Source organism: Triturus cristatus, chromosome 7, assembly GCF_964204655.1.
Source record: "Triturus cristatus chromosome 7, aTriCri1.1, whole genome shotgun sequence".
NCBI classification, from domain to species: Eukaryota; Metazoa; Chordata; class Amphibia; order Caudata; family Salamandridae; genus Triturus; species Triturus cristatus.
In genome coordinates, this window is record NC_140590.1 from 1,082,260,103 (window position 1) to 1,082,286,120 (window position 26,018).

General features: G+C 47.1%; 1 protein-coding gene across 1 annotated transcript in view; it reads right to left on the reverse strand.

Moving 5' to 3' along the window:
* Positions 1 to 1,215: 1,215 nt before the first annotated feature.
* The window catches only part of LOC146811132 (uncharacterized), a 249,497-nt gene continuing 224,694 nt past the window's right edge, over positions 1,216 to 26,018 (reverse strand). The window contains exon 12 of the mRNA XM_085614493.1: positions 1,216 to 1,411. Coding sequence (XP_085470619.1) covers positions 1,280 to 1,411 — 132 coding nt within the window. The 3' untranslated portion in view covers positions 1,216 to 1,279. The remainder of the gene's footprint in view (positions 1,412 to 26,018) is intronic.

A 26,018-nucleotide genomic window follows, 5' to 3' on the forward strand; every position in this document is an offset into this window, starting at 1 on the left:
TGGCATGCTAATAAGTATTTGAGTCTAAAACAGTTATCTGATAAGCTATCAAGTCTTTTGTGTTGGATCTTTTTCAGGAGAGTTTCTGATGTTAGAGCGTTAGATATTAGTAACAGGTGTTATAGTCCAGACGGGGTAAATTTTACAATTACAAAAAGGACTAAATGCATTTCTTCTTCAATTTTTTATCCAAGATTTGAGGAGCATCCTAAGTTGGATGTGGTTAGATGCCTGAGAGAGTATTAGGGTAAGTTGAGTGAATTCAGAAATCATGGAGATGGTCAACTGTTGATTTCTTATGTGAAGCCTTACAGGCCGGTGACTACAGCTACTATTGCTAGATGGGTGAGATTGTTTATGTTTGAAGCTGGTGTGAGTCTGCAAGAATATGGTGCACATTCGATGAGAGGTGCAGTGGCAAGTAAATTATCTTGTCAGGTGGTCGTTTGGAAGAAATTTTGTGTGCAGCAGATTAAACGGGCGCTGATGTTTATGCAAAGTTTTATTTAAGGCCTTTGAGTCATGTATCATCTGTGGTTTTATCACAGCTTTGCACATACACAATGCTAGCCTCCAGTCTTGTCATGAAATGTAGATTCTCCAAGTTTGTGTAGAGAGAATAAGGATTTCATTAAAGACACTGAGGCTAGCATTATAGATATGATTTTAGGAGGGGGTGTGGACTTGTTAAGGTATGTTTTGGTTATTAAGGAAATCTCTATGAGGATCAGCTTATTTATGGAATTTTTGGTTTGTTTCAGATGTCCAGTAAAGGAGGTCACAAAGATGTTTTTGTTCATGTGAATAAGTTGATGTTTGCGTCCAGAGCAGCTTAAAAGCGGAAGATGGCTGCTGTGACAGGGTTTATATATTGTTGGACATTCTAAGTTCCAGAGTTTTGATGTTAGTGATGTAATACTTTGAAGTGCTGCAAGGAGCTGGCAATAAAAGTAGTATGCACAACGCTAGCCTCCGTGTCTTTAATGAAATCCAGATTCTCTCTACACAAACGTGGAGAATCTTCATTGTCTGCCATCTTATCAGTATCTTGCTTTGTGACTATGTGTGCAAAGCTGACTTACTATATCATGACTAACAAAAAATAAGGGTTTTAATGATTTCTGTAAGGCCAACAATCCGAAGTGCTCTCTCAATTCCAGCCTCCTGCTTCTTAGTCCATTTCCTTCCATCTAAAAAATATACAAAAGTCAGATATTGTGATGCTCGTTTTACTTTATTGAAGAATTAACACAATAGACAGCAGAATCATAAGAGGTTTCTACAGAATAACATATTGGGTGAGAAAAACTGAAGATGAGCCCTGGTGTGGAAAGTTGGAAAGGGAGAAGATCCAGCAATTGGTGTTGATGCAGAATCTGTCAGTGGCTTGAAGACCAAGGTTAGCGCTCCCCTGCAAGAGACAAAATCAGACAACAGTCAGAAAACTACTCATGGTAAAAGGCAAATTCATAAACCTCCCACTGAACAACTCACTGGTGGACAGGTACCTTAAGTCTTTTGGGGCATCCTGTGGTAATATTTGCTGAAATTTCTTCTGTGCTGCTTGAAGTGGTTTAATTATAGTGGAGAGATGGCTCAGAAGGTCATATTCTGAGATCACATAGAGAAAGTGACCATATGTGCCAGTGGCAGTAGTGCTGGAACAATTTTCAGACTGGGGCTGCTGCCATTAATATCACATCACTGAAGTCATAGGGATTGTGAAAAATCCAAGCGTTACACAAAAAATAAGTGTAGCTAACTTGCCATGCCCATGCAGTATTAGTAGGGGTGGGGTACGTATCTGGTGGAGCATTTTGGAGCATGGGTGTGTTAGTGCTCTGTCGTATACAGACCACATTTTCTATTGACATGCCCGCTAAATTTGCACAGATATACAGTGTTATCTGGAAAAAATATATAGCACACAAACGATAATGTGTGGATATCGGACTTCAACAATATTTATCATTTGCTCATTACTAAGTAAAGTGTCTTGATTTGTTTTGATCCTATTAAAATATTTTTTTTATCACACTTAAGAATTACCAATCTTATATGCTTCATTTGTGCTTTCCTAATTGCTTATATATTTTGAATTATGTGTATAGTTCATTTACAGGTATTTAAATGTTGTTGTGTGTTAATAAAAGCTGACATCCTGAAGCTCTTCTTTTCACTTCCTGTACCGCAGCAAGATTGTCACTTTGTTCATTTTTGCAAAATCGTCTCCCTTTGCAGTCAGAGAAATAAAAGTAAACACCAGTTTCCGAATACCACAGAAGACATAGCCTGACATTTAACTTCGAAGCGTAAACAAATCTGACAAGATGAACACAAAATTCAAAGGCATCTTTATTGCTCAAAACCCCTTTTGAGCTCCAGCATGGATATTTCTGGGGTGCTACAGCACACTTTCCTCCCCCCCTGTACCCCTACTTGTAGCGCCTATGGCCTCTACAGTATGTCACCAAGGGCCATATTTATGAAATGTGTGGCACTACCTTGCATCACAGGGAAAGGGCAATAATGCACAGTATTTATACAAGACAGTGCATTCCTGTCCTTCCCCCTGCTCTGGCGCCAGTTTGGAAACCTAGCACCAACGCAGGCCACCTTGCACCATGGTGCAAGGGTGCCTGTGTTGGAGGCAAGATTGTTGATGTGCAAGAAGGGGCAGCTTTCTACACAAGATCTATCCTGAGAGGCTTTTTTCCTCAATTCTATGTGTGCTGCAGAATCCAGCACACATATAAAGAGGGAAAAACGAGGAGCAATATAGATATTTCTCCTTGTTACGCCTCTCCTGGGGAGGAGTATCTTTTTGGCGCATTTCTAGATTTACAAGTCCCTGTAGATCTGGGAATGTGTCAAAAACCATGGGAGTTACGTGGGACCCACCATAATGCCCGTGGAATGCCTCTCTTGCGCAGAGTGGGGCAAAGCAGAGATTCTCACTGCATTGCATTGCTCCAGATTTTTTAAGTAATCCAAAGCCGCGCAAAGTGACTTTGTTTGGCTTCATAAATCTGACCTAGAGATTTACGTCACGCATGTACCACATTGCATGGTGCAAGCATGATGCAAAGATCTCATAAATATTCCCCCTAGTGTCTCAGGGCTTAGAATGGTTGCTGTTGTGGGGTGCTATTATGAGGTTTTACCTTTACAGGATAGTTTCTATTCCTGTGAATTAATGACCTCTTTTATCAACATTTGATGTGCCGCATGAGTTTGGGCACTGCATTGGTGCAATTTTGTGCAGCTGTTTGGTGATAATTGGATTATAACAATGCTCAGTTGGGCCTCTAATTGGACTAGAGGAAGTGATGGCTAGGCTATGGTCAGGAAGCAGGAATTTGCAAAAGCTAATGCTGGGATTAGCAGTAGATGTTCACTTTCTGTTTTCTTTATCAGCAAACCTGGTGATTGGCAGGCTTGTTTTGGTGTGCTTGTTTGACACAAATGCACAGTTTTTAAAACAGATTTTATATTGCTATATTCTGTTAGGTTTCACTTATAGAAATTCAATACCACCATCTAAAATGACGATCTATCATGCGTCTCTTAGTGAATATGAACAGCACCGTTTTTTACAGTGGCAAAAATTAACTAGTCTCTGAAACATTCAGAAAAAAATATGTTCATGGGTGCTTAATAGAATGTATACTACTGGTGATGTACTAGATTTTTTCATATTTCATTAGTCTTCTGTACATGGCCGTATAATATGAGGAAATAACTATTTTGCCATGTTGGCTTTGTGCAGACTAATATCATATGTTGCTGCCAACCTTATGGTATTACTTCATTTCCTGTTTTAGTGTTTTTTCTTACAAAGTCCTCCAATGCTTGCATTCCCCCATTAACTTAGCACACATTAAAATTCACACTTTATTCAATTCCTCTCCTTCACCTTTTTTGATAGATGATTATATGTCAGTCTATATTCACTAACTCCTGAATCCTGTATCTGACCGACTAAGATTAGCTGCAGTAGATCCCTCATCTTGAGGGTATTCAGAGACCTAACACTGGGTGAGGGAGGATCTCTAATGAAAGCATGTCTGTGATTTATCTTGGGATATTCTAGGCAAATTACTTTTTCAGGACATGGTCAGTGGAACTGACCTCACCTCCTCGATCTGAGCCCCACTCCTGCAGCAGCCTTGTTACTGACACACTGTTTTACTATTGGTGCCCCTGGGAAGTCATAGAACTGGTCAGTGTCACAGTTTGGGTTCAGTTTGTTAACACCTGTCCAGCTGCTATTATTTGCAGACTAAAACAGAGGCATCCAGTGCTTGATTTGTAAAATAATAAGATTTCAAAGCTCTGCTCAGAAGACTGCAGCCGGCGCCATTAAACGTCAGCACGACAGACATCAAGTCTGCATAGTCTTGAACTCACCTTATGCTTCTTTAATCCATTACCAGCCACACCCTGAATACTTATTACACTCTTGCAGGTTTCTACTTTCTACCTTAGTTTTTTTTTTTTTCATGAAAACAACAGTGTACCATACATTCAGCACAACCGACCAATTTTCCAGTTGTGTCCAGCTAGGATCAATACAAAGCACCTATTTACATTATAACAAATAAATAACAGGTTACTGATGAAGCAGTACATCCGAGTCTCATGCCGGATCACTCGTCATTTTAGAAGAATTTGGACTGATCTCAGGCCCCACCCAGCAACCCCCACACCAGGCGTGTTTGATTTCCATATTTATTCATGTCAGGTTCTCATCCGGGACCACATCGGGCACTGCAGAACCTTCCACTCCTCCCCGCTCCTGGGCACAATCAACAAATGGTCCCCAAATGTCTCGTGGTCTTGAGGCGGCCGGCATCAAATTCCAGAAAACACTCAGTTGAGAATGGCCATATGTCACATCTTTTATCCAATCTTTAGCCAAGGGTACCCTTCCCCTCCCCCAGTGCACGGCCACTTGACGTTTAGCGAACAATAAAAGGAGTGCATGGAGTTTGCGTTTTTTCACTGGTGTGTCTTTAACGTAGCCCAGCAGGCCCAGCAAAGAGGACGGCGACAGAGGCAACCCTATAATCTGATTGATGGATGTGAATAACGTGGACCAGAATGAGCCAAGAGCTGGGCAGTCCCAGGCCATGTGTAAAAAGGAGGTGGGAGTATATCCGCATCGCCAGCAACCCTCATCTTCCTTAAGCCCCATACGATGTAATCCTATTGGTGTCCTGTAATACCTGTGGAGGAATTTAAAATGAACCAGTCTAAGCCGATAGTTAGGGGACAGCTCGGTTAGTTGACGGCAACAGTATGTCCATTGCTCCTCCGTGAGTGCCAAAGGTAGTTCAACGTTCCACCTCTGTAGCGCACTTGGCCGAAGGTGTCGGCCTGCATGTGTGTATATAAGCGTGTAATTAATTTGCGTGGTGATGGGGAACGCAGCAGGTTTTCCAGGGCAGAAAGAGTGGGAGGGGGCAGGGAAGTCTTCATGTAAGGCACGACATGCAGAGCACAGTTTATGATAGAGAAACGTCTGCAAATGACTCACCCTGACCTTCAATCTCAGCTGGAGGCTCTCGGAATGTGTCGTTGGGGTATAAGTCTGCAAACGTGTGTAATGTCAGTTTCTGAGCCATCGTTTTGCTGGTCCCGTCTTTGACCCTGGGCAACATTGGGTTTTGCGCTAGTGGTATAGAGGGAGCGTATAGTATCCCAGCACCCGCCCATCTTCTCAGCCTGTCCCACGCCCAACACAGTGTCTCAGCAGTGTCAATGTCCTCTCTTGATCGTCTATAGGGCTGATACAATGCTACCCTTACAGGCACGGGCCTGACCGCGTCAGTTTCAACCGCAACATGCGGCTGAAATGGTGTAGGTTGAACCCAGTAATGGAAAAGCAGTGCCTGCGCACATAGAGCGTACAGCTTTACATCTGGGGCTCCCAGACCCCCCTGCGACAACGGCAGTGTCAATAATGCCCACGACACCATGGCTTTGACTGCCAGCCCACACCAGCGATATCAAAAGGGAGCGTACCTGCTTTCTACCTTTATGACAGTTTTTCCATCTTTCTCTTCCCTCTTTTTCCCCTTTTGTGTGTTTTCCCCTCTCTTGCTCTCAGAAATATATGAGAAGACAAAATGAGGGCCTGTAGGCCCCACCAGCAACCATCGGCTCAAAATAAGCACTGGAGACAACATTTTACAGTAGAGTGAACTCAAGATTTTTCTCCTATACCTCTGATACGTCATCTTAATGGTAATGCATCTGATTTTCTCTGGCCCTTTCATGAGTTTCCTAGGCGTGGTTGACAGAGTACAGTGGTGTGATAATTACAATAGCTAACTTTTTCCAGTGCTGTGGAAACAAAAGGATAAGGTGTTTCACAACTAGGGACAATCTTGCATTTAAACTCTGCCTTTCTGCTCAAATAGTTCTAGCAGTAACGATTTCCCTAGTTCGAATAACTCCACCAACTGATTGGTGGTTTATGGCCCGATGTATACGATCTTCACCTTGCACCTCAAGTGGCTTCTTTCCTCACTCAATTAATCCATACTTCAATCACTTAATACCTCTATGTGACTTTAGCAAGGTAGATATCCACGACAATTCAGCCTCCCAACATCTGACAAACTCTCAGGCCTACTTCAGGTAGGCAGATGTTCTTACTTCACACGAAAACGTTATGCATGTCATGCCTTCCAGCTGTGAAGATTCTGTGCTGCAGGAGTTCCCAGCCTTAATAGGCAGTACATTCGGAGCCATCAAACTATGGCTAGACATCCGCAGGTAACTGTTTCCTGTGTGAGAGTAATGGCCTTCACGTAGGGATCCCCAGAGGTCGCAGCTGCGACACCTGGCTTTCTCCTTGCAACCCCCTGCACTGCTTATGTGACTCCTTGCTTCAGAGGTGGCAAAGTGAGTGCCTGGAACACAGAGCTGCTCGTCATAATGGACGTCTGTTGGGACTCCGCTTTCCTGGTTTCCTGTCAATTCTTTTGTTACCCAGATAGTGAAAAATATTATTCATTATTTGTTTGGTAAAAATGGAGTAGAATTAGCTGGAATAGAACTCCTATCTGGCAGCTAAGGTAAGTAAAAAACGCTTATAAATTCAAGTTGTATGCATGCTTGCGGGTGAGAGTGTGTTTATGTAAAAAAGAGTGTGTGTGAATGTGTGTGTGTGTATGTAAACGTGTGTGTGAGTCAAAGTGAAGGTCAAAGGCCTATGCTGTCACCTTCACTACCCCTGGCATTTTGATGAATTGACACCCAAGGAGAGAGATAAATGGTCCCATTAAGTGATTTAGGAATATTGTCAATCTGTTGCCTCCTATCGAAATCTCTTACTACAATGAAGGATCACAAAAGATGCTTCTTGGTTTTCTGTTTTGAAAATTTGAATGCATGACACACACTTCTTGAAATTTGCAAAATTAAAAAATATACATGTATGCACATTTTCAAGTCAGCAGACTATCCAACTTTGCACACCTGTAATAACTGCTCATACTTTCAGAAACAAGGAATTATTTTAACCGAATCTTCGGTTCATCTTTTTGAGAAAAAATAGGAGACTATCATTATAAATAAAATTGATATATGTGATTGGGGTAAAGTACAGTATGTAATAAATGTGATTACTGATTAATGTTCAAGAATACTGCCTTATAGTCAATGTCCCCGACAGCCGGATTGTTGCAGCCACCCATATGCTTGGTGAAGCTTCTGCATGAAGTAACTAGAGGGAAACTGCACTTCCTGCAAATATTCAATGACATGAAATATGAAACAGCTCAGAAGAGAAAGGTGTCCTTTGTAGATCATTGTTCAAATTTGTCTTTTAGAGGAAGTCTACAGTAAAATAATCGCCTCCATTCTTAAACAATGCGCTCTTCTGCGGGATTCCCAATTCCAGCTCGTCAGCGATTTTTCAATATCATTCACGAACAAAAGGCCGCAGAATCAATCTCTTACCACCATGGCATTTGAGGATGCCAGAATCGATGTCTTAAAAACATCAATAGAAAGAAAAAAACAATTGGCGACATGTGACCTCCCTGACAGCTGCCACTATATCTAGAGATTGGCTTTGAAAGAGCCAGCAGATGCACATACATTGCTCACCAGTTATCTGCACAGTGGTGGTCTCAGTTGTATTTTCATTTGCCATCAGAGGGAAAGAGAATACTGGCAGAATTATCTTTACATAAGGGCTTGTTATTCCACTTGTGATACAAGATGAAATTGACCTTACCTTCTCTTATATCTCGAGGCCTCAGGATATTTTAAGAGAGTACATGTGTAAGCTTCAATTACAATCTGAGAGCTCTGCCATATCATTGCCCTAGGCTTGCTTAAGATTGAGATTTTTGTTTTCATGCCCTAACTCACAGATACTTTTGATCAAAACGGGATTTTATGCTGTTAAGGCTCATGAGGAGGGGGTCGTAGGTGCTGGTTTGTATATGTGTAAAAGCGTGCTTAATGTATCTATGGTGTAATATTGACGAGGGCATAATGGTGCTGTTACATGTATTGTGGGCATTCATGACTTGATGCTGCCCTCCCCTGGAGTAATGCAGGTCCTGACAAAATGGTGGCAATTGGTTGCATACTAACAACATCATTTGTTGATGAGCCCTACCGCTGGCACCAGTGCTTAATTTGTAACATTATAGGTGCCCATACCCAAAGTTTGCTTAGAAGTCCGCGGCCGGCACTATTGAAGGTCAGGTGCCGAATACCATGGCTGCATAGTTTTGATTCCACTTTATAACTCTTTTTTCCACTACTGAATACTCCCTCACTCTTTGTCCTACTCTTTCAGAGTCCCTGCTTTCCTCCTTTGTCAATGTTTTTCCATTTTTCGCTTCCTCCTTCTTTCCCCTCTTGTGTGTTTTTCTCTCTCTTGCTCTCATTGGAAGTCTAATGAGAAATATAATTGCTGGTTTCCATGAATAAATGCCGGGGGCCCACCTGCAACCAGTGGCCCAAATTAAGCACTGGCTGGCACATTGCTGGTCCTAAGAAAACTCTTTCCGACATAGAGTGATGCATAAATTATGCAAAAAAAAGAAGCAGAGAACTCTGGGTAGTTCTCAAGTTTAGGCGGAAAGCAGCTCCAGTATAGAGCACTCTCAACACCAGCGACACTCTAAATTTTCTCACCTCAAATGTCTGCTTTTCTATCAAAGTCTTTAAGCGTAGGATTAGCGCAGTGCCATCCACGCCGAGATAGAAAGGGTCAAAGTGTTTTACCATTTCTTCTTTTGCACATTGCTGGTCCTGACATAATGGAGGTATTTCTTGACATAAATTGCACTTCTTTGGCATAATGGTGTCCCTCCCTGGCATAATTCTGCTCCTGATATAAAAGTGGTCATTCTTGGTATACTCTGGACATCTATAATGTGAGAGTGCCCCTTGGTATTATGCTGCTACTGGGCTAATAGTGATAATTCTTATCATGCTTCGCACAATTGTGGCCTGATGGTGCCTGGCCCCTGTGTGATGCTGGCCCTGGCATAGCAGTGACAGTTCCTGGCTCATGATGGGCATACACAGCACAGGATGTTGAGGTATCAGCATGCAAGGCAAAATCTATCCATGTTTGGCTCTCGAACATGATCAACATGATAATCTGACAAAGGGCCACCAAAAGTCAATAAAAAGGAGCAATATTTCCTAAAAATGGTAGGATTTTGTTTTGTGTAATTTCGTTTTATCGAGTGAAAAGTTTGTATGTGGTAGTAAAATGCATGCATTCTTTATAAACAGGTTAAGCCCTTTCTGGGGGAAATAATATGTACATTCTGATATTTCACTGATAATCATTATTGCTTTCGATATCCTCGCCTGTAACGTTAGTGTAACAAGTCTGTTCTCTGAACCTCTAATGTACCCCTATCTAGAGCAATAGTACTGCTGTTTGAGTCTGTCAAATCTGACTAGCCAGCCATTGTCCAATTTGTATATTTTTACCACCCGATCCCTATCAGGGACATTCTCAATTAAGAAATGTGTCTACGGATTTCTTTGGAAGGAGCTGGATGGAAAAATGGGACCGAGGGAAATGCAAAAATGAAGAAAGAAGTTATGAAAAATATTAAGGTCGAATTGCACTGCATTTTTCAAACTGACTGGATCACCTATGATTTTTTAGCTCTCTTATGGAATTTTTGGCACTACTATCTCAATCATTTCCTGCAGCGTGTGAACAACGATACCCACTGAGAAGGTCAGCTTAGCTTGGGGCACCGTGAAAGTATTAGAACGTTTTATTAGTGCTCTTCAGAGTATATGGCTTTTTTGCTCAATTCTGTGAGAATGGCGCTGTATCACGTTCTAGCTGGCCCCTTTTTTAGGTCGAATCTATAGCGGAAGTGCGCATGCGCTGCTCGCTTTGCGAGGCATGCAGTAATGGAGTATGGGGTGGAAGCTCCGCCCACTCTCTGCCCATGTTTTAATTGGCTCGTGTCATTGTCTTTCGTAAATGCTGCCTTCCGATTGATTATGAGGCTTGTTAGTCCCTCCTTATTATGGCCATGTCATCATTTGTACCCACCAATGGCTACTTGCCCCTTTAATTCGAGTGTTACACCATAAGGTATGTGGTATTTAGACTGTGATCACGACTTTGTACTGCCTTCTCGCCCCCTTCTCCCCCTTACCCCCGCCAGCACTCCCGTTGTCCGTTCTCCCCCCGTTGTCCGTGATGCAATGCAATAGGTCTTGCGTATATGCGAGTCCTATTGCATTGCAAATGCTTGTTTCTGTATCAGCCTGTCACAGATCCAACCCTCTCTGGGAGGAGTCAGCCTCGCTTATCGCTCAGTGCAATTCTGGGCGTACCTTAACTCCCCGATACTCTCAACAATCATTAGGTGTTCCTGATCTCTGCATCTCCATCGTAAGCACAAACATGTAGGACTATCAAGGCTCACTTCTTACAGGACTTGCACTGTCCGCCACGTGGGCTGAGGTTCTGTTTTATCCTGAGGACTTCTTGTTTCTACTCACTTTTTTGGCTTATTTCTTGTGACCTTTTTGTTGGAAATTCTTTAGAACTATAGTGGTTAGTTAGGGCTCATAATGAAAGTGTCAGTGCTGGCTGTAAGCAATGTCAGGGCATGGAAAATGCACTAACTGGATAGTAGAACTGTAGTGACATTTTGTAGTGTAAATGCCATCCTGTGATGCCTATGATGCTTATAATAGTAACATTCAAACCTGATTTACTGATGCGGAGGGCATTAAAGTGGATGAAATGTGAGAACAACTACACAGCTATTGTAATTTGTTCAAAACACAATAAAATATGTTTAGGAAAAAAACCTTTGGAACACAAGCATGATGTTATCTAGTCAGGCATTTGAAATCAGGGTCTAGGCTCCAACTTGGGATAGTAGAGACATATGCAGTATCCAGGAATGGACATGAAAGCTCTGTCTTCTCTTCAGTCCAATAACTGGTCACAACTGGGTACTCTCCACTTCCAAAATGCAGATTTCAATTCTGATTCATGCAGTCCGGCATACTTGACTGGACTGACTCTATAACTTGCTCTCAGTACCTCAGTGATCACAGTTTACCATTCCTGTCCCACATAAGGATGTCCACCATTTTCGTGCATTTTAAACATTCCAGTCTGCAATGGAAGCCTCTAAATGTGTTGGAAAACCTTCCCTGAATATTGAATGTGCAGCAATGTCTGTTATCACTGCATTCAAATGTAGGTGATACACTATAGCTCCCTGAAATACAAAATATCCTCCTTCTTGGGCTTAGTCCCACAGAGGGCATCAAGGACTCTTTGAGTGGAATGTAAATGTAGGAACTCTGGAACTCAGACACAATCAGATGGCTCAATAAAGCCTTGTAAATAAGGCAAAGCCCCTATCGCCACAGAAACTTCACTAAAAGTGACGTTCCCATGTCGATAGGGGCTTGTACATATGCGCCCAAATGTCTCAAATTTCAGCATGTGGTGGTGCTATTGTGCTGCGCACCGAGCCATCTTAGGTGCAAATTAGCCACACCTTTTCGGCATTCATCGTACCCTAGACAGGGCGGAGCGGCGGACTTATCAAGATCACGCAACACACTTCCCCTGGATCTCCAGAATATTACACGTACTGGGGATTCCATTTTATGAGTTAATCCACTATTAGGACAACCGTTTTTCATATATCGTTCCAGAAGGGACTCTAGAAATAGTTTGGACCTTTTCTTTTTAAATTGAAAAAGTCCAGTAGGACGAAACACTTGTCGGCTGCTGTTGGACAGGCCACACGAAGGGCTCGCTCCCTCCCCGCATGACAGGGCCCCAGCCCCCACCGGCTCCCCCGGCCGGGTCAAGCCGCCATCTTGGGCCCTGCACCACGAGGCCGCGTGGCCTCCACCCGACCCTAACCCTGGGCCTGGCCGGCCCCGACATCCCGGCACCACCATCCACCCAGGAGGTGAGCGGACCACTTGGCAGGTCAATGGGAGAACGAAGCGTCAAGGGCTCTTCCCCCCGCCAGGTGCCGATCGCCTCCAGCTCCCCCAGGTGCTGGCTCCACCCCCTGCTGGGTGTCTGGACACCTTCATCCCGGGCCCTCCGACCTCCAAGCGCGAGGGTCCGGACATCAAAGGGCGCCTGCCCTATAACTGGGGCAGCTCCGGAGCAGGAAGGCAGTTGTATCCTGGAGTCGAGAGACACCGAGAGAACTCAGCCTTGACGGACTACTGGCGCTGCCGTAGCCCTATCTTGCGAACTATCGTCCTGCCTGCTGGCGCTGCCGCGGCCTTCTGCAACATCCATCCTCGTCGGGACCTGCTGGCGCTGCCGCGGCCCGTTGTATCGACCATCCTCACCGGGACCTGCTCGCGCTGCCGCGGCCCGTTGTAACGACCATCCTCACCGGGACCTGCTGGTGCTGCCGCGGACCGTGTACCGACCATCTCTACCGGGACCTGCTGGCGCTGCCGCGGCCCGTACCAGCTAAACCACCAAGCTCGAGGATTGTGAGCTAATCATCATTTCATCCGAACTACCAGACTGGTAAACAGACTGTCCCGCTACCCTTTCCCTATCCTGAGAGACCTAAGTCGAGGGGACCCCTGAGTCCAGACCTCCTTGTACTATTTCATCGTACCTTAAGAAGTGCATATAAAGAACGCTAAATCTTCTCCTTGTGTGGTGTCTGTCTGTGGGGGGGAAGTTATTTATCTGTACGATCGCTGGAGACGGCTCTCCCCGGAGACCTCTCCCCTTGTCCTCGGCCGACCCTCCCGGTCCGTCTAACATTGGTGGCCAGCGGCGCGATCCGAATCAACGCGTAATCGTACAGAGAGTAGCTCACCCCACGACAAAACCACGATGTCAGCCAAAGATAGCGGTTCCACTGAAAGATTCCAAATGGATAAGTTGGAAGAATACAGCCACCGCGAACTAAAAGAATTCTGCATGGAACTAGGCATTGCTACCACCGGCCTGAGTACAAAAGATGATTTGAAGCGCGCCCTTGAGTCGTGGACAGAAACTGGGATCGCCGGGCCCTCCGACCGAAACAGTGTCACACCGGAGGGGAACGCCACGGCTCCCGAGGAGCGGGGAACGGGCCTCTCGCAGGAGGAGATCCAGGAAAGAGAAAGAACCAGATTACACGAGTTGGAAATGGCACGACTCAAGATGGACGGTGAACTCAAGTTAGCCGAGCAGAAACTAAATCTAGAGCATATGCGGCTCCGAGAAGAACGAGAAGAAAAGCAGAGACAGAGAGAGCTTGAGGAAAAGAGAATAACACTCGAACACGAGCGCAAACTGGCGGAAATAGAACTTCGGAAACAGAATAAAGAACCGGGGGTGCCTGAGCGACCGCACACCCCGGGGCCAACCGAGAAAAAAGTCCACATCCCCAAGGATGTTGTCCGAGAGTATGTCCGAGAAGACGACATACAACAGTGGTTCAAAGCCTACGAGATCGCCATGACCTCCCACCGGATCGACCGGAGTGATTGGGGAGCCGGACTATGGGGGAGGTTCGTCAACGAAGGTCGCGATGCCCTGCTGCAGCTCCCAGATCACCAAATGTCGTCCTACGACCACATGAAGGCTGCCCTCCTCACCCGCTACGGCCTCACACCCGAGATGTACCGCCAGAGGTTCAGAGATTGCACCCGGATCCCGGGTAAAACTTGGGTGGAGTACGTTAACTATTTCAGCCGAGCCTTCGAGGGTTGGATCAAGGGGAGCCAGGTCACGACCTACGAACAACTCTTTAACCTTATGGTATGGGAGCACCTGTCGAACAACTGTTTCGTCGAGCTCAGGCAGCACCTCCTCGACAGTAAATTGACTGACCCCCGGCAGCTCGCCGCCGAAGCTGACCGATGGGAAAGCACCCGAGTGGGCCGGAGAGGGCCACACGAGCAGAACCGAAGCAACCAAGGCCAGCACCGTCCTCGAGGAGGAGGAGGCCAGGGCCGAGGGAGAGACACCATCCCGGCAACGCCCGTGGCCAGCACCCCGCCCCCGGCTGGCCGGGGCAACCCCCCGATGCGTCCTGGGTTCCGAGCCAACGTCACGTGCCACCGATGCCAGCGAGTCGGCCACTACGCCAATGACCCGAGCTGCCCGCAGAACCAAACACCAAGGCCCCGCCAGGTAGCTGCCGCCGCCCTGGGGGAAGAACGACTATCAGAGGAACAGGAAGAATATGAGCCGGCCCGGCCAGAATGGGAACCGGCCGCCATGGTTCTAGCGTGCCTCGGGGGAAAAGACATGGTCCCGCGGGCTCCCCTACCCGCCAACACCCGGAAATACGGTCAGTGGGTGACCATTAATGGGCGTCGGGCCGAGGCCTTACGTGACACGGGCGCCAGTGTGACGGCCGTCCGCTGTCACCTGGTGAAGCCCGAGCAGATCCTGCCGAACATTCTCTGCCCCGTCCGCTCAGCCGACAATTCCGAAAGTCTGTGTCAAATGGCCTGCGTCCCATTCGAATGGGGAGGGGTCTCCGGCCTGTTGAAGGTGGCGGTCCGGGATGATGCCCCCGTGGACTGCCTCCTGGGGAATGACCTCGAGAGTTCCCCGTGGGCCACCGTCGAGAGAAGAGAGCACCTGGGGATGCTGGGCCTCCCGGACTGGGCCTGCATAACCACCCGGTCCATGGCCGCCCGTGCTGTCCCCCGATCAGAAGAACCGGAATGGCCAGCACCTCCACCCCCGGTCGCCCCAGTAGAGGACAACGACGAAGCCAACCCCCCAGAACCAACGGCCGAAGGAGTCGCGCAACCCCAGGACCTTCCCGGCCTGGCTCAGTGGCGTCAAGAAGGGGGGCCCACCCAAGAACAGTTCCGCCAGGAGCAAAAGACCTGCCCCGCCCTCGAGGGACTCCGACAGCAAGCCAGCACCTAGAGCGCAGGGGACGCCACCGGAACTCATTGGGTCTATTGGGATAATGACCTGCTATACAGCGAACAGAGAATCGCGGAGCTAGGGGCCGGTCGGGTGCTGGTGGTACCTCTCCGCTTCAGAGACTTCCTACTCAACCTGGCCCACGATGTCCCCCTGGCTGGACACCTGGGCCAGGACAAGACTTACAGTCGCCTAGTGACCCACTTTTTCTGGCCGAAAATGAGGAACGACGTCCTGAACCACTGCCGGTCCTGCCCCACGTGCCAAGCCAGCAGGAAGAGTGGCCGTAAGCTGAAAGCCCCTCTGCAACCCTTCCCTGTGGTCACCACCCCGTTCGAGAGGGTAGGAATAGACATTGTGGGGCCCCTGGACCCCCGCACGGCACAAGGACACAGGTTCATCCTGGTACTGGTGGACCACGCCACCCGCTACCCCGAGGCGGTGCCCCTACGAACCGTGACGGCTCCGGTGGTTGGCCGGGCCCTAATGGGGATCTTCTCCCGGGTGGGCTTCCCCCGGGAAGTCGTCAGCGACCGAGGCACGAACTTCATCTCCAAATACATGAAGTCCCTCTGGCAACAATGCGGGGTCACCTACAGATTCACGACCCCCTATCACCCCCAAGGGAACGGACTAGTGGAGCGTTTCAACCGCACTCTCAAAGGGATGATTGGGGGATTGGAAGAGCCCCTCCGTCGCCAGTGGGATGTACTACTCCCGTGCCTCCTCTTCGCCTACCGAGAAGTTCCCCAGAAGTCCCTCGGCTTTAGCCCTTTCGAACTCCTGTACGGGCACCCTGTGCGAGGGCCCCTCAGCCTAGTCAGGGAAGGTTGGGAGTTGGCCCCCCTAAAGACCCCTCCAGACGTCTTCAAATACCTCCTGGCCCTACGCAATCAGATCCGGCGCTTCAGGGAGATGGCCAAGGCGAACCTCGAGGCCAGCCAGGAAGACATGAAGAGATGGTATGATCACAATGCCTCCTCCGTCGAGTTCGAGCCTGGTCAACAAGTGTGGGTGATGTCCCCCACCGAACCATGTGCCTTGCAAGATAAGTGGACGGGGCCCTTCAAGGTGGTCGAGCGCAAAAGCCCCGTCACTTACCTCATCGACATGGGGACCTCCCGGAACCCCCTTCGGGTCCTCCACACCAACAGACTCAAACCACACTTTGTGCGCTCAGAACTCAGCCTCCTGATGGCTACGGACAGTGGGGCAGAGGAAGACTCCGAACCCCTCCCGGATCTCCTGAAGACTCAGGAGAATGACGGTTCCGTGGATGGGGTCCGGCTCTCCGATGCCCTCACCCCGGAGCAACGCCAGGGCTGCCAGAACCTCCTGCTGCGGTTCGCTACCCTGTTCTCCCTCACCCCCGGGGTCACCCCTTGGTGTTTGCACGACGTGGACACCGGGGACAGTCCCCCTATCCGACACCGGGCCTACCGCGTACCAGATCGGGTACGGGCCTGCATACAAGAGGAAGTGGCCAAAATGCTCACGATCGGGGTCATCGAGCCCTCGGACAGTCCCTGGGCCAGTCCGGTTGTATTAGTCCCCAAGGCCGCTGCCCCCGGCACCACACCTGAACTGAGATTCTGCGTCGACTACCGGGGCTTGAACGCTGTCACCCGGACCGACGCTCATCCTATCCCCCGAGCGGACTTATTGATCGACCGGCTGGGGGCCGCCCGCTACCTCAGTATCTTCGACCTAACAGCGGGCTACTGGCAGATCGGTCTCACACCCCGGGCTCAGGAACGGTCAGCCTTCTCTACCCCCGATGGCCACTACCAATTCAGGGTCATGCCCTTCGGCATGAAGAACGCCCCCGCCACGTTTCAACGCCTTGTGAACCAGGTCCTGGCGGGGCTCGAAGAGTTCAGCGCTGCCTACCTGGACGATATCGCTGTATACAGCCGCCACTGGTCCGACCACCTCCTCCACCTCCAAGAAGTCCTACAGGCCCTCCAGCGGGCCGGACTCACAATTAAGGCCGGCAAATGCCAAATTGGCCAAGGGTCCGTGACCTACCTTGGGCACCAAGTGGGAAGCGGGCTGGTGGCCCCGCTGCAACTTAAGATTGCTGCCATCCAGTCCTGGCAGCCCCCCGTCACCCAGACCGAGGTCCGAGCCTTCTTAGGGCTCACCGGCTACTACCGGCGGTTCGTGAAGGACTACGGCAGCATCGTGGGGCCCCTCACGGGTCTCACGTCCAAAAACCAACCAAAGCGGATTAACTGGACCCCTGATTGTCAAGCGGCCTTCGAGAAGCTGAAGGCCGCCCTGTGCACCGCCCCTGTGCTCCAGGCCCCCGATTACGGTCGGGAATTCGTGGTGCAGACAGACGCCTCCGACCACGGCATCGGAGCGGTTCTTTCCCAATTGAACCCCGAAGGTCATGACCAGCCGGTGGCCTTCATCAGTCGACGTCTCCTGGCCCGAGAACAGCGCTGGAGCACCATCGAGAGGGAGGCCTTCGCAGTGGTGTGGGCCCTCAAAAAGCTCCGGCCCTATCTCTTCGGTACCCACTTCCGGGTACAAACCGACCATCGACCCCTGCAGTGGCTGATGCAGATGCGGGGGGAGAACCCAAAACTATTGCGCTGGTCCATTTCCCTGCAGGGAATGGACTTCACCGTGGAGCACCGACCGGGCCAAGACCACGCCAACGCAGATGGCCTGTCACGCTTTTTCCGTCTCGACGAGGAGAGTCCCCAAGAAGATGGGTGACTCTCCCCGCCTTCAGCTGGGGGGGACGCATGTTGGACAGGCCACACGAAGGGCTCGCTCCCTCCCCGCATGACAGGGCCCCAGCCCCCACCGGCTCCCCCGGCCGGGTCAAGCCGCCATCTTGGGCCCTGCACCACGAGGCCGCGTGGCCTCCACCCGACCCTAACCCTGGGCCTGGCCGGCCCCGACATCCCGGCACCACCATCCACCCAGGAGGTGAGCGGACCACTTGGCAGGTCAATGGGAGAACGAAGCGTCAAGGGCTCTTCCCCCCGCCAGGTGCCGATCGCCTCCAGCTCCCCCAGGCGCTGGCTCCACCCCCTGCTGGGTGTCTGGACACCTTCATCCCGGGCCCTCCGACCTCCAAGCGCGAGGGTCCGGACATCAAAGGGCGCCTGCCCTATAACTGGGGCAGCTCCGGAGCAGGAAGGCAGTTGTATCCTGGAGTCGAGAGACACCGAGAGAACTCAGCCTTGACGGACTACTGGCGCTGCCGTAGCCCTATCTTGCGAACTATCGTCCTGCCTGCTGGCGCTGCCGCGGCCTTCTGCAACATCCATCCTCGTCGGGACCTGCTGGCGCTGCCGCGGCCCGTTGTATCGACCATCCTCACCGGGACCTGCTGGCGCTGCCGCGGCCCGTTGTAACGACCATCCTCACCGGGACCTGCTGGCGCTGCCGCGGACCGTGTACCGACCATCTCTACCGGGACCTGCTGGCGCTGCCGCGGCCCGTACCAGCTAAACCACCAAGCTCGAGGATTGTGAGCTAATTATCATTTCATCCGAACTACCAGACTGGTAAACAGACTGTCCCGCTACCCTTTCCCTATCCTGAGAGACCTAAGTCGAGGGGACCCCTGAGTCCAGACCTCCTTGTACTATTTCATCGTACCTTAAGAAGTGCATATAAAGAACGCTAAATCTTCTCCTTGTGTGGTGTCTGTCTGTGGGGGGGAAGTTATTTATCTGTACGATCGCTGGAGACGGCTCTCCCCGGAGACCTCTCCCCTTGTCCTCGGCCGACCCTCCCGGTCCGTCTAACAGCTGCATTGTTTTGGACACATATTGTATGAGAATTTATCTTCAAGTAAAAACATTGAGGAAGACTCTGACTCTTGTGGACTGGATCTGATCATTTCATCATAACTTTATCAAGAAGAGCCTTACCACCATAAACTGTACTGTGTGTGCTGGAGTGCAATTTCTTTTCTTCCTTGAAAATAAGGCGAAGCCCCTATCGCCACCTCAGCATCACTGAAAGTGACGTGGTGGCAATAGGAGCTTGTAAATATGCCCCTTCAGCTCTTCTTGATGGTCATGGCCTCTAGAATGTCAGAGCATAAAAAGATTCTCTCCTGCACAGATGATGCTTTGATTGTGGTCTTCACTATGCAGTAGACTAAGATATGCTGGGGAGCAGTTGCACTCTGGTGATGGGGAGCAGTTGCACTCTGGTGATGCACATGCGCTTGTCATTGGTTGTCATTTCTAGAACTGAGTTAAGGTAGGTTCTCAACATTGCTAGTAGTCTATCTCCTTCTCTTCTGCTCACTGCAATAGTAGACTTCCTAGCCACAAAGCCTATGCTTGGTTCTACAAGAAGTGATAAACAGAGTCCTTCCCGTGGTTCACTGCTTCCTCTGTGCTCATGCTCATGCACAAAGCTTCACTGATGAATCTATTGTAATGATAACCTGGTCTCAAACAACAGCTTGCATGTCCAGGCAGACAATACCAAGTTAACAAGCCATTCAGATGCTGACCTGCAATTGCAAATTTTTAAGGAGCCAGCCTAATCTGTATGCCTTTTTAGCTGCGCACATGTATCCTTATTATATGCAGTGTTTAACATCTAAATTGATAGTAGAAACCCCATGATACTCCCAAGGGGTGTAAATTGGCATGTCTTAGCCTGTCACAGACAGTTGCTTGGAATGCAGCTCATATTCCTGAGCTAAATACATGGTATGAGGGATGGGCAAAGAAAACATCACTTTGTCGCAAGCTTAGATACTAGATTGCACTTGATCAAGTGAGGGACACTCCTTGCCAAAACCCACAAGGCCCTGCAACAGCCTCTTCCTGACTTGAAGAGATGCATATTCTGTTCTGGTGCTATGGGATGTGTGCAATCGTAATCATGGAGCCAGAGAGACTATGAGCAGTATGGAATGCTAGTTCCCAAGGGAATGTACTCACTGTCTGAGGAGGAGGAGCCTTCTCAAAAGCGATGCTGATGCCCACAAACAATTACATCTGGTAAGGTATAATCCAGCCCCACTCCATATTTTCCCTGTGAGAGATATAGACACTGTTAGAGCAGCACCTCTATCATGAGTACAAAAATCTCATGAATACTGCACAATGAATTCCTACTTTTCAGCAGGAATACCAGTGGAGCTCCTCCCCCACAGCAGTTACTACCCCCATCATTGCTTCCAAGGTCTTCCAAGGTTTGCTGAGCTTTCTAAGCTTTGCTGCTGCTCGGCACCCAATGAGTCTTGCTGCTTGCCATGACACATGCTCCACTTGCTTTCAGACTATGCTTCCTGTTCCCCTAATATTTATAAGAGTGGGGGGGTTGGCTCGTTCGTGGCACCTAGGCTGAGACTCTTTTACAAAACTATTAACAGTTGCGGTGTCTAGGTGCTGAAATCAATTAATTATTTTTTACTGTAAGAACCACATTTACCAATATGGTGACCTTCGTGATTTATTTCACACTCAGTTCTCTGTTTGGAAAACAGTTACACACATTTATCGCATGCCTTTTTTGATGGGCGACCTTTTTTTCTTTTTTTCCCATATAAACATTTTACAATGGTGATTGAACATACTCAAACAATAATATTTACAAGAAAAAACAATACAATTGTGAAAAATGGCCCTGTTCCCATAAGGCAGAGAGAGGATGTGGTCTCACGGCTAGACTGCCGAATTTGGAGCTGGGAAACCAGGGTTCGAGCTTAGGGGTCGGCTCAACATCCTGTGATTCTAGGAAAATCACTTAATCTCCCCGTGCCTACCACAACCAAAATAGAAATGTGTCCTTCTATAACTTAACTGGTGCTCATGTAAAGTGCTATAATACCTTTTGCGCTTTATAAATCTGCAACAAAAAAAAACACTCCTCGACAAGAATACAGTGCTTAATTTATGAAAGTAAGAGTGCCGGTGCCCAAAGCTCTACTCAGAAGAACTTGGCACACTGAATACCAAGACTTTTAGTCTTAAAATCACCTCTTGCCTCTTTAATTAACTACCAGACATTCTATGCCTCTTCCTCTCTCTCTTGTAAGTTCCGGCTTTCACCCCATTTAAAGGTTTTGGCACCTTTCTCTTCCTCTGTCTTTCCAATCTGTGTGTTTTCCTGCTCTTTCATTCTGTAATTATCTGATGCAGAAAAATAAGTGCCGGTCCCCATTACTAAGTTTTGGTGCCCCCGCCGGCAACCACCTGCTCAAATTAAGCACTGCAAGGATGCATCACACAGCAAGCTCTGCTCAATGGGAAACAGCCTTTACAACTCGGACAGAATTACGCATTGCCATTACAACGCAGGCACTACAATGAACGCATTGTTACCAAGCATTCCATTACAACGCAAGTCATTACAACGACTTGCTTTAGGAAACGCATTGTTGGATTTTGAATCCAACACCTTCCCTACTGTTGCACAGACTGGAGTTGGAATAGTAAATTATACTATTCCAAAGTCCAGTGCTTCCCTAAGGCAAATCGTTGTAACGACTTGCGTTGTAATGGAATGCTTAGTATTTCCCCACGTTGTAAAGGCATGCATTGTAAAAGCATGCGTGAATACATCATATACATCATATATCTGTGCTCAATACTGAAAGCATTCCATGAACCACACAAACCCAGCTACTGAGGACTCAAGTCCAGGATAGCATGGTCTCTCAACAGCATTAGCACTGCCATATACCCTCAAGTGAAATTTTCCACAAAGATTGGGGAGGCCTTAAATTCCCAAAAGCATACCAAACATGCAGCGCCCAGGCCTGAAAAGCATGTTTCCCTCTCAACCGTTCAAACATATGTAATTCTTCCAAGTGCATAGGAGACAGAAAGCTCTCATAGTTGTGTTAACTGTGAAGCTTTTGCATTAATACAACTCTACTGAAAATCAAATGCTAAAAAAGTATGTACTTTGGCAGTTCAATGAACTTGTGGTAGGAGCTGATTCCCTGGGATCTGAAGCAATATGAAAACCGCCATGATTTAGAGTTTGTCAGGAAGGCTATTTTGTCACAGCATAGTACCTCCTCCCCCAAACCCTCAGTCTACCTGCCCGATTAAGGGCAGGCTGACTGAAAGCATGTTGTCGACAGACCCAACTGGTCCTTCATTGTTGACATAATCCTTCGAGGACCCCACAGAGTCCTGGCCGTCACAGGTTAACCACCCGGCCTCCCGGCCAATTTAGGGTGGGCGATGGGATGGCGTTTTTTCCTGCTGTGTGTCCCAGGATACAGTAAAGAATACAAAAATAATGATTATTGTGGCAATGGCTTTTCATTTTTTTCAAAAACAAATTCCCACTTTGAGAGTTTGTTTTTGAAAAATTAAAACCTGTGTAAAGGTTTGATGTTTGGCCGTCGTTGTCTCATTTTTGCACCATTGACAGGAATCACTGTTATTGCTGAAGATTGTCCGTGGGGGTGGTGAGCAACTCTAAAGTTGGAAGGTGGAGTTCCCTTGGGTTGGCGGGGGCAATGTCAGTTGGAAATGCAGATTTCCATAGTTTTACTCTACAAAGAGGAAATTGTTTTCTGTGAGAAACATCATCTCACATTTCTTGTGAAATTTGTGGGTTCTCCCTACCTATTTTCACTCAGTCAACATGGGTTGCTGTATTTTCAGGACCAACTTCACAAGTTTCTTCACAGTGATAATGATCCTCAACATGTTTGTCAATGTTCGTAAATGTTGCAGTTTGTGCCTGATCCGTGCAAGTGCAAAACTCTTGATTGTCTCCCTTTCTTGCCCCAAGCACTAAACTTACAAGCTGTGTCATCACTATTGTATTTGTAGTTTAATATAACTTTAAAATGACATCTTTATGATTTTGGAAATTATGATGCCGACTTTGGAATCAAACATGTGTTTTTGGTACCACTAGCTTGCACTTAGTCCCACTTTCATTATTTGGTTGCAATACAAAAGTCGGTAGTAGTGTTTTTTGGAGGGTCGCACTTCAGAAAGGTATACAATCAGACTGGACAGTCACAAATATGGTTAATTCTCATATTTATCCCAGACAGTAGAACAATTATTTATGGTGCCACTAGGGGTAGAAAATGTACCCTACTACCTTGGGTACACAAATGCGCAGGTACTGCCAACAGTCACTGTACAGACAAACCTAGTTATACCTCGGCACTCTAGATATCAAATCTTTTCTCATGTACAACCTTAATAAGCTGTCTTCACAAAACCATGTACTGAATATATCACTGGTCAAACAACAAAGATAGGTGGTTATTTTCTGTACTTTTGAGACGAGTTTGGAGGCCACCGCTGCGCATTTGCTCTAATCACTAATATGGGCCTAATATAGCCCGAGCCGGTATTCCCGAATATGGATGCGACTCTTGAAAAAGCAGAATCTTAGAGGGCTTTTACACTTTTAAGTACCAAATACTGGAATGCTCATTAGTGCACAGGAACAAACACCATTGGTATCTGAATTTGGGCTTCCACTCGAGAATACGCTTTGGACATCCTTCAAACAGTCATATTTAAGCACCTTTGAGCTACATATCCACTTAATACATGAAGAAGCAGGATCGGTCATTATCACGAACATTATTTCTTGTCTTGAAAGCCTTGAGAAAGTCACTGGATGTGACGAAACACGTGTCGGCTGTTCTCGCGTATCTTGATCAGGACTGTACAACTGTGAATTTTCTGTACAACTTTTCCCCCATCTATATGTTCTCTGCAACAGGGGTCTTTTTGCAGTCTTGATTGAATTTGTGATGTCTCAAAAGTAAAGAAAATCACCACCTATCTTTGAAGTTTGACCAGTGATATATTGATTACATGGTTTTGTGAAGACAGCTTATTAAGGTTGTACTTGAGAAAAGATTTGATATCTAGAGTGCCGGGGTATAACTAGGTTTGTCCACTTTCATTATTGTTGCACTTTCTGCTAGTGCACAAACTAATAACTGAATTATTTTGATTGCCAATGCTATCAGTACTGATCCTAGTTACTCAGTCACTGTCCCATGTCCCAGTACCACCAGTGCCAGTTGCTGAATGTCAACCCCCAGCAATGGCAGTACTATAAATTTGGTTTTAGTAACTAATGTTGGCAATAGTTCCCCATCAACCCCTTTCAAGATTTAGAAACGTAGGTGTTCATTTAAGCACAGGCTGCAGGCCTGCTTCACCTCTGTCACCTCATATGAGGCAGTGCCACATAATTTTAACACATATATCTCCTGCAAGAGAAATGGCTCTCATTTACATAACAAGGGCCCTTTCAAGGAAAAAAATAATAATCTGTAATGGCAGCTCCACCATGCAATTTTGACATGATGGACCTGTTATCTCTTATGTTATTCCGCGATACAGACTTTCAAAGTGGGAGTTCATTTAAAAAAGTAACTTAATTATTATCCCCCCCAAGTGTTGTTTTTTTCCTGCTAGTCAGACGGATATTTCATGTTTTTTTTGTGTCCATGACTATCATGGTTTACCCAATGGTGCAGAACAGAATGAGCATTAGTGGAAATATCATGAGAAGACTTTAATTGGAAAATCTTTCTCTGTGGCATTTCCAAGGCTATGATGTCACAAGGTGGACCCAAAAGCAACTCTGCCATCTTGAACACTGACTTTCCCCTCATTCTAAATGAGGCATTAGTAGGCCGGGGTAGGTGGTCAGGACAACTTTGTCTTCTTTGTAGATATTCCATTACTCCTATCTTTAACAACCGTCCCTAAATCAACATCAGTGCAGGACCATGAAGGCATGGTTTAGTACATTATTGCCAGATGTTCTTTGAAACTAGGTGCAAAAATCTGTCTCAATTACATATTGAATTCTTGTGACCACCATTTAATTTTGTGAACCAACCTATGCACTAATAGGCTGGATCACAAAATAACAAATCACAGAGGGTCACAGGATAACTTATCTAATTCATATTCATTAGGTAGGTCAGAATTTGCAACCCACTGTGACTGGCTACAATCATAGGGATGGTGGACTGCATGGGACACTAGACCAACATAATGGTGATTTTTTTCCAAAATGCGAAACTTGTTTGAAAAATAAATATCATGTGTTCCATAATGGGATGGGACTGCCTTTAAAAAACATAAGTTTTCCATTTTGAAAACTTCAGTGAGAGCAGGCAGGGCCTACTCCCCCTAAAGGTGGGGACCCTTTCCCTTTTGCTAATCACTTACCACCACAAACTTGGCCTTGGTGACTGATCGACAATTTGAAACCATAGTTAGTGCTGCAAACAAATGATATATATTGATAACTAAACTCAATTTGGAAGGAACACTACTAACGTGCTCATTTCAAATCACAATTTGGGTATGATTTCTAAACTGGTTTTGGGATTCTAAATTAGTTTTAATGAATTGCACAATAGGGCTAGTATGGATTTTTAGCAGTTGCAAACCCAGTATTTTACAGAATTGGAGGTTTTGAGATTGCAAAACCCTATTAACATCTGACTCTTCATCACCAGTATTGCCAGTACCACCATTACTTGTTGTGGGACAGGCTCAGGTATTGGTACATGGCAACAGAGCTGATTTGGTTGGGTGTAGAAATCTCAATAGGTTGGTAAAGGGGTATGGAAGTTTTAATTTATAAAACTGAATGGGCCCTGACAACAGAT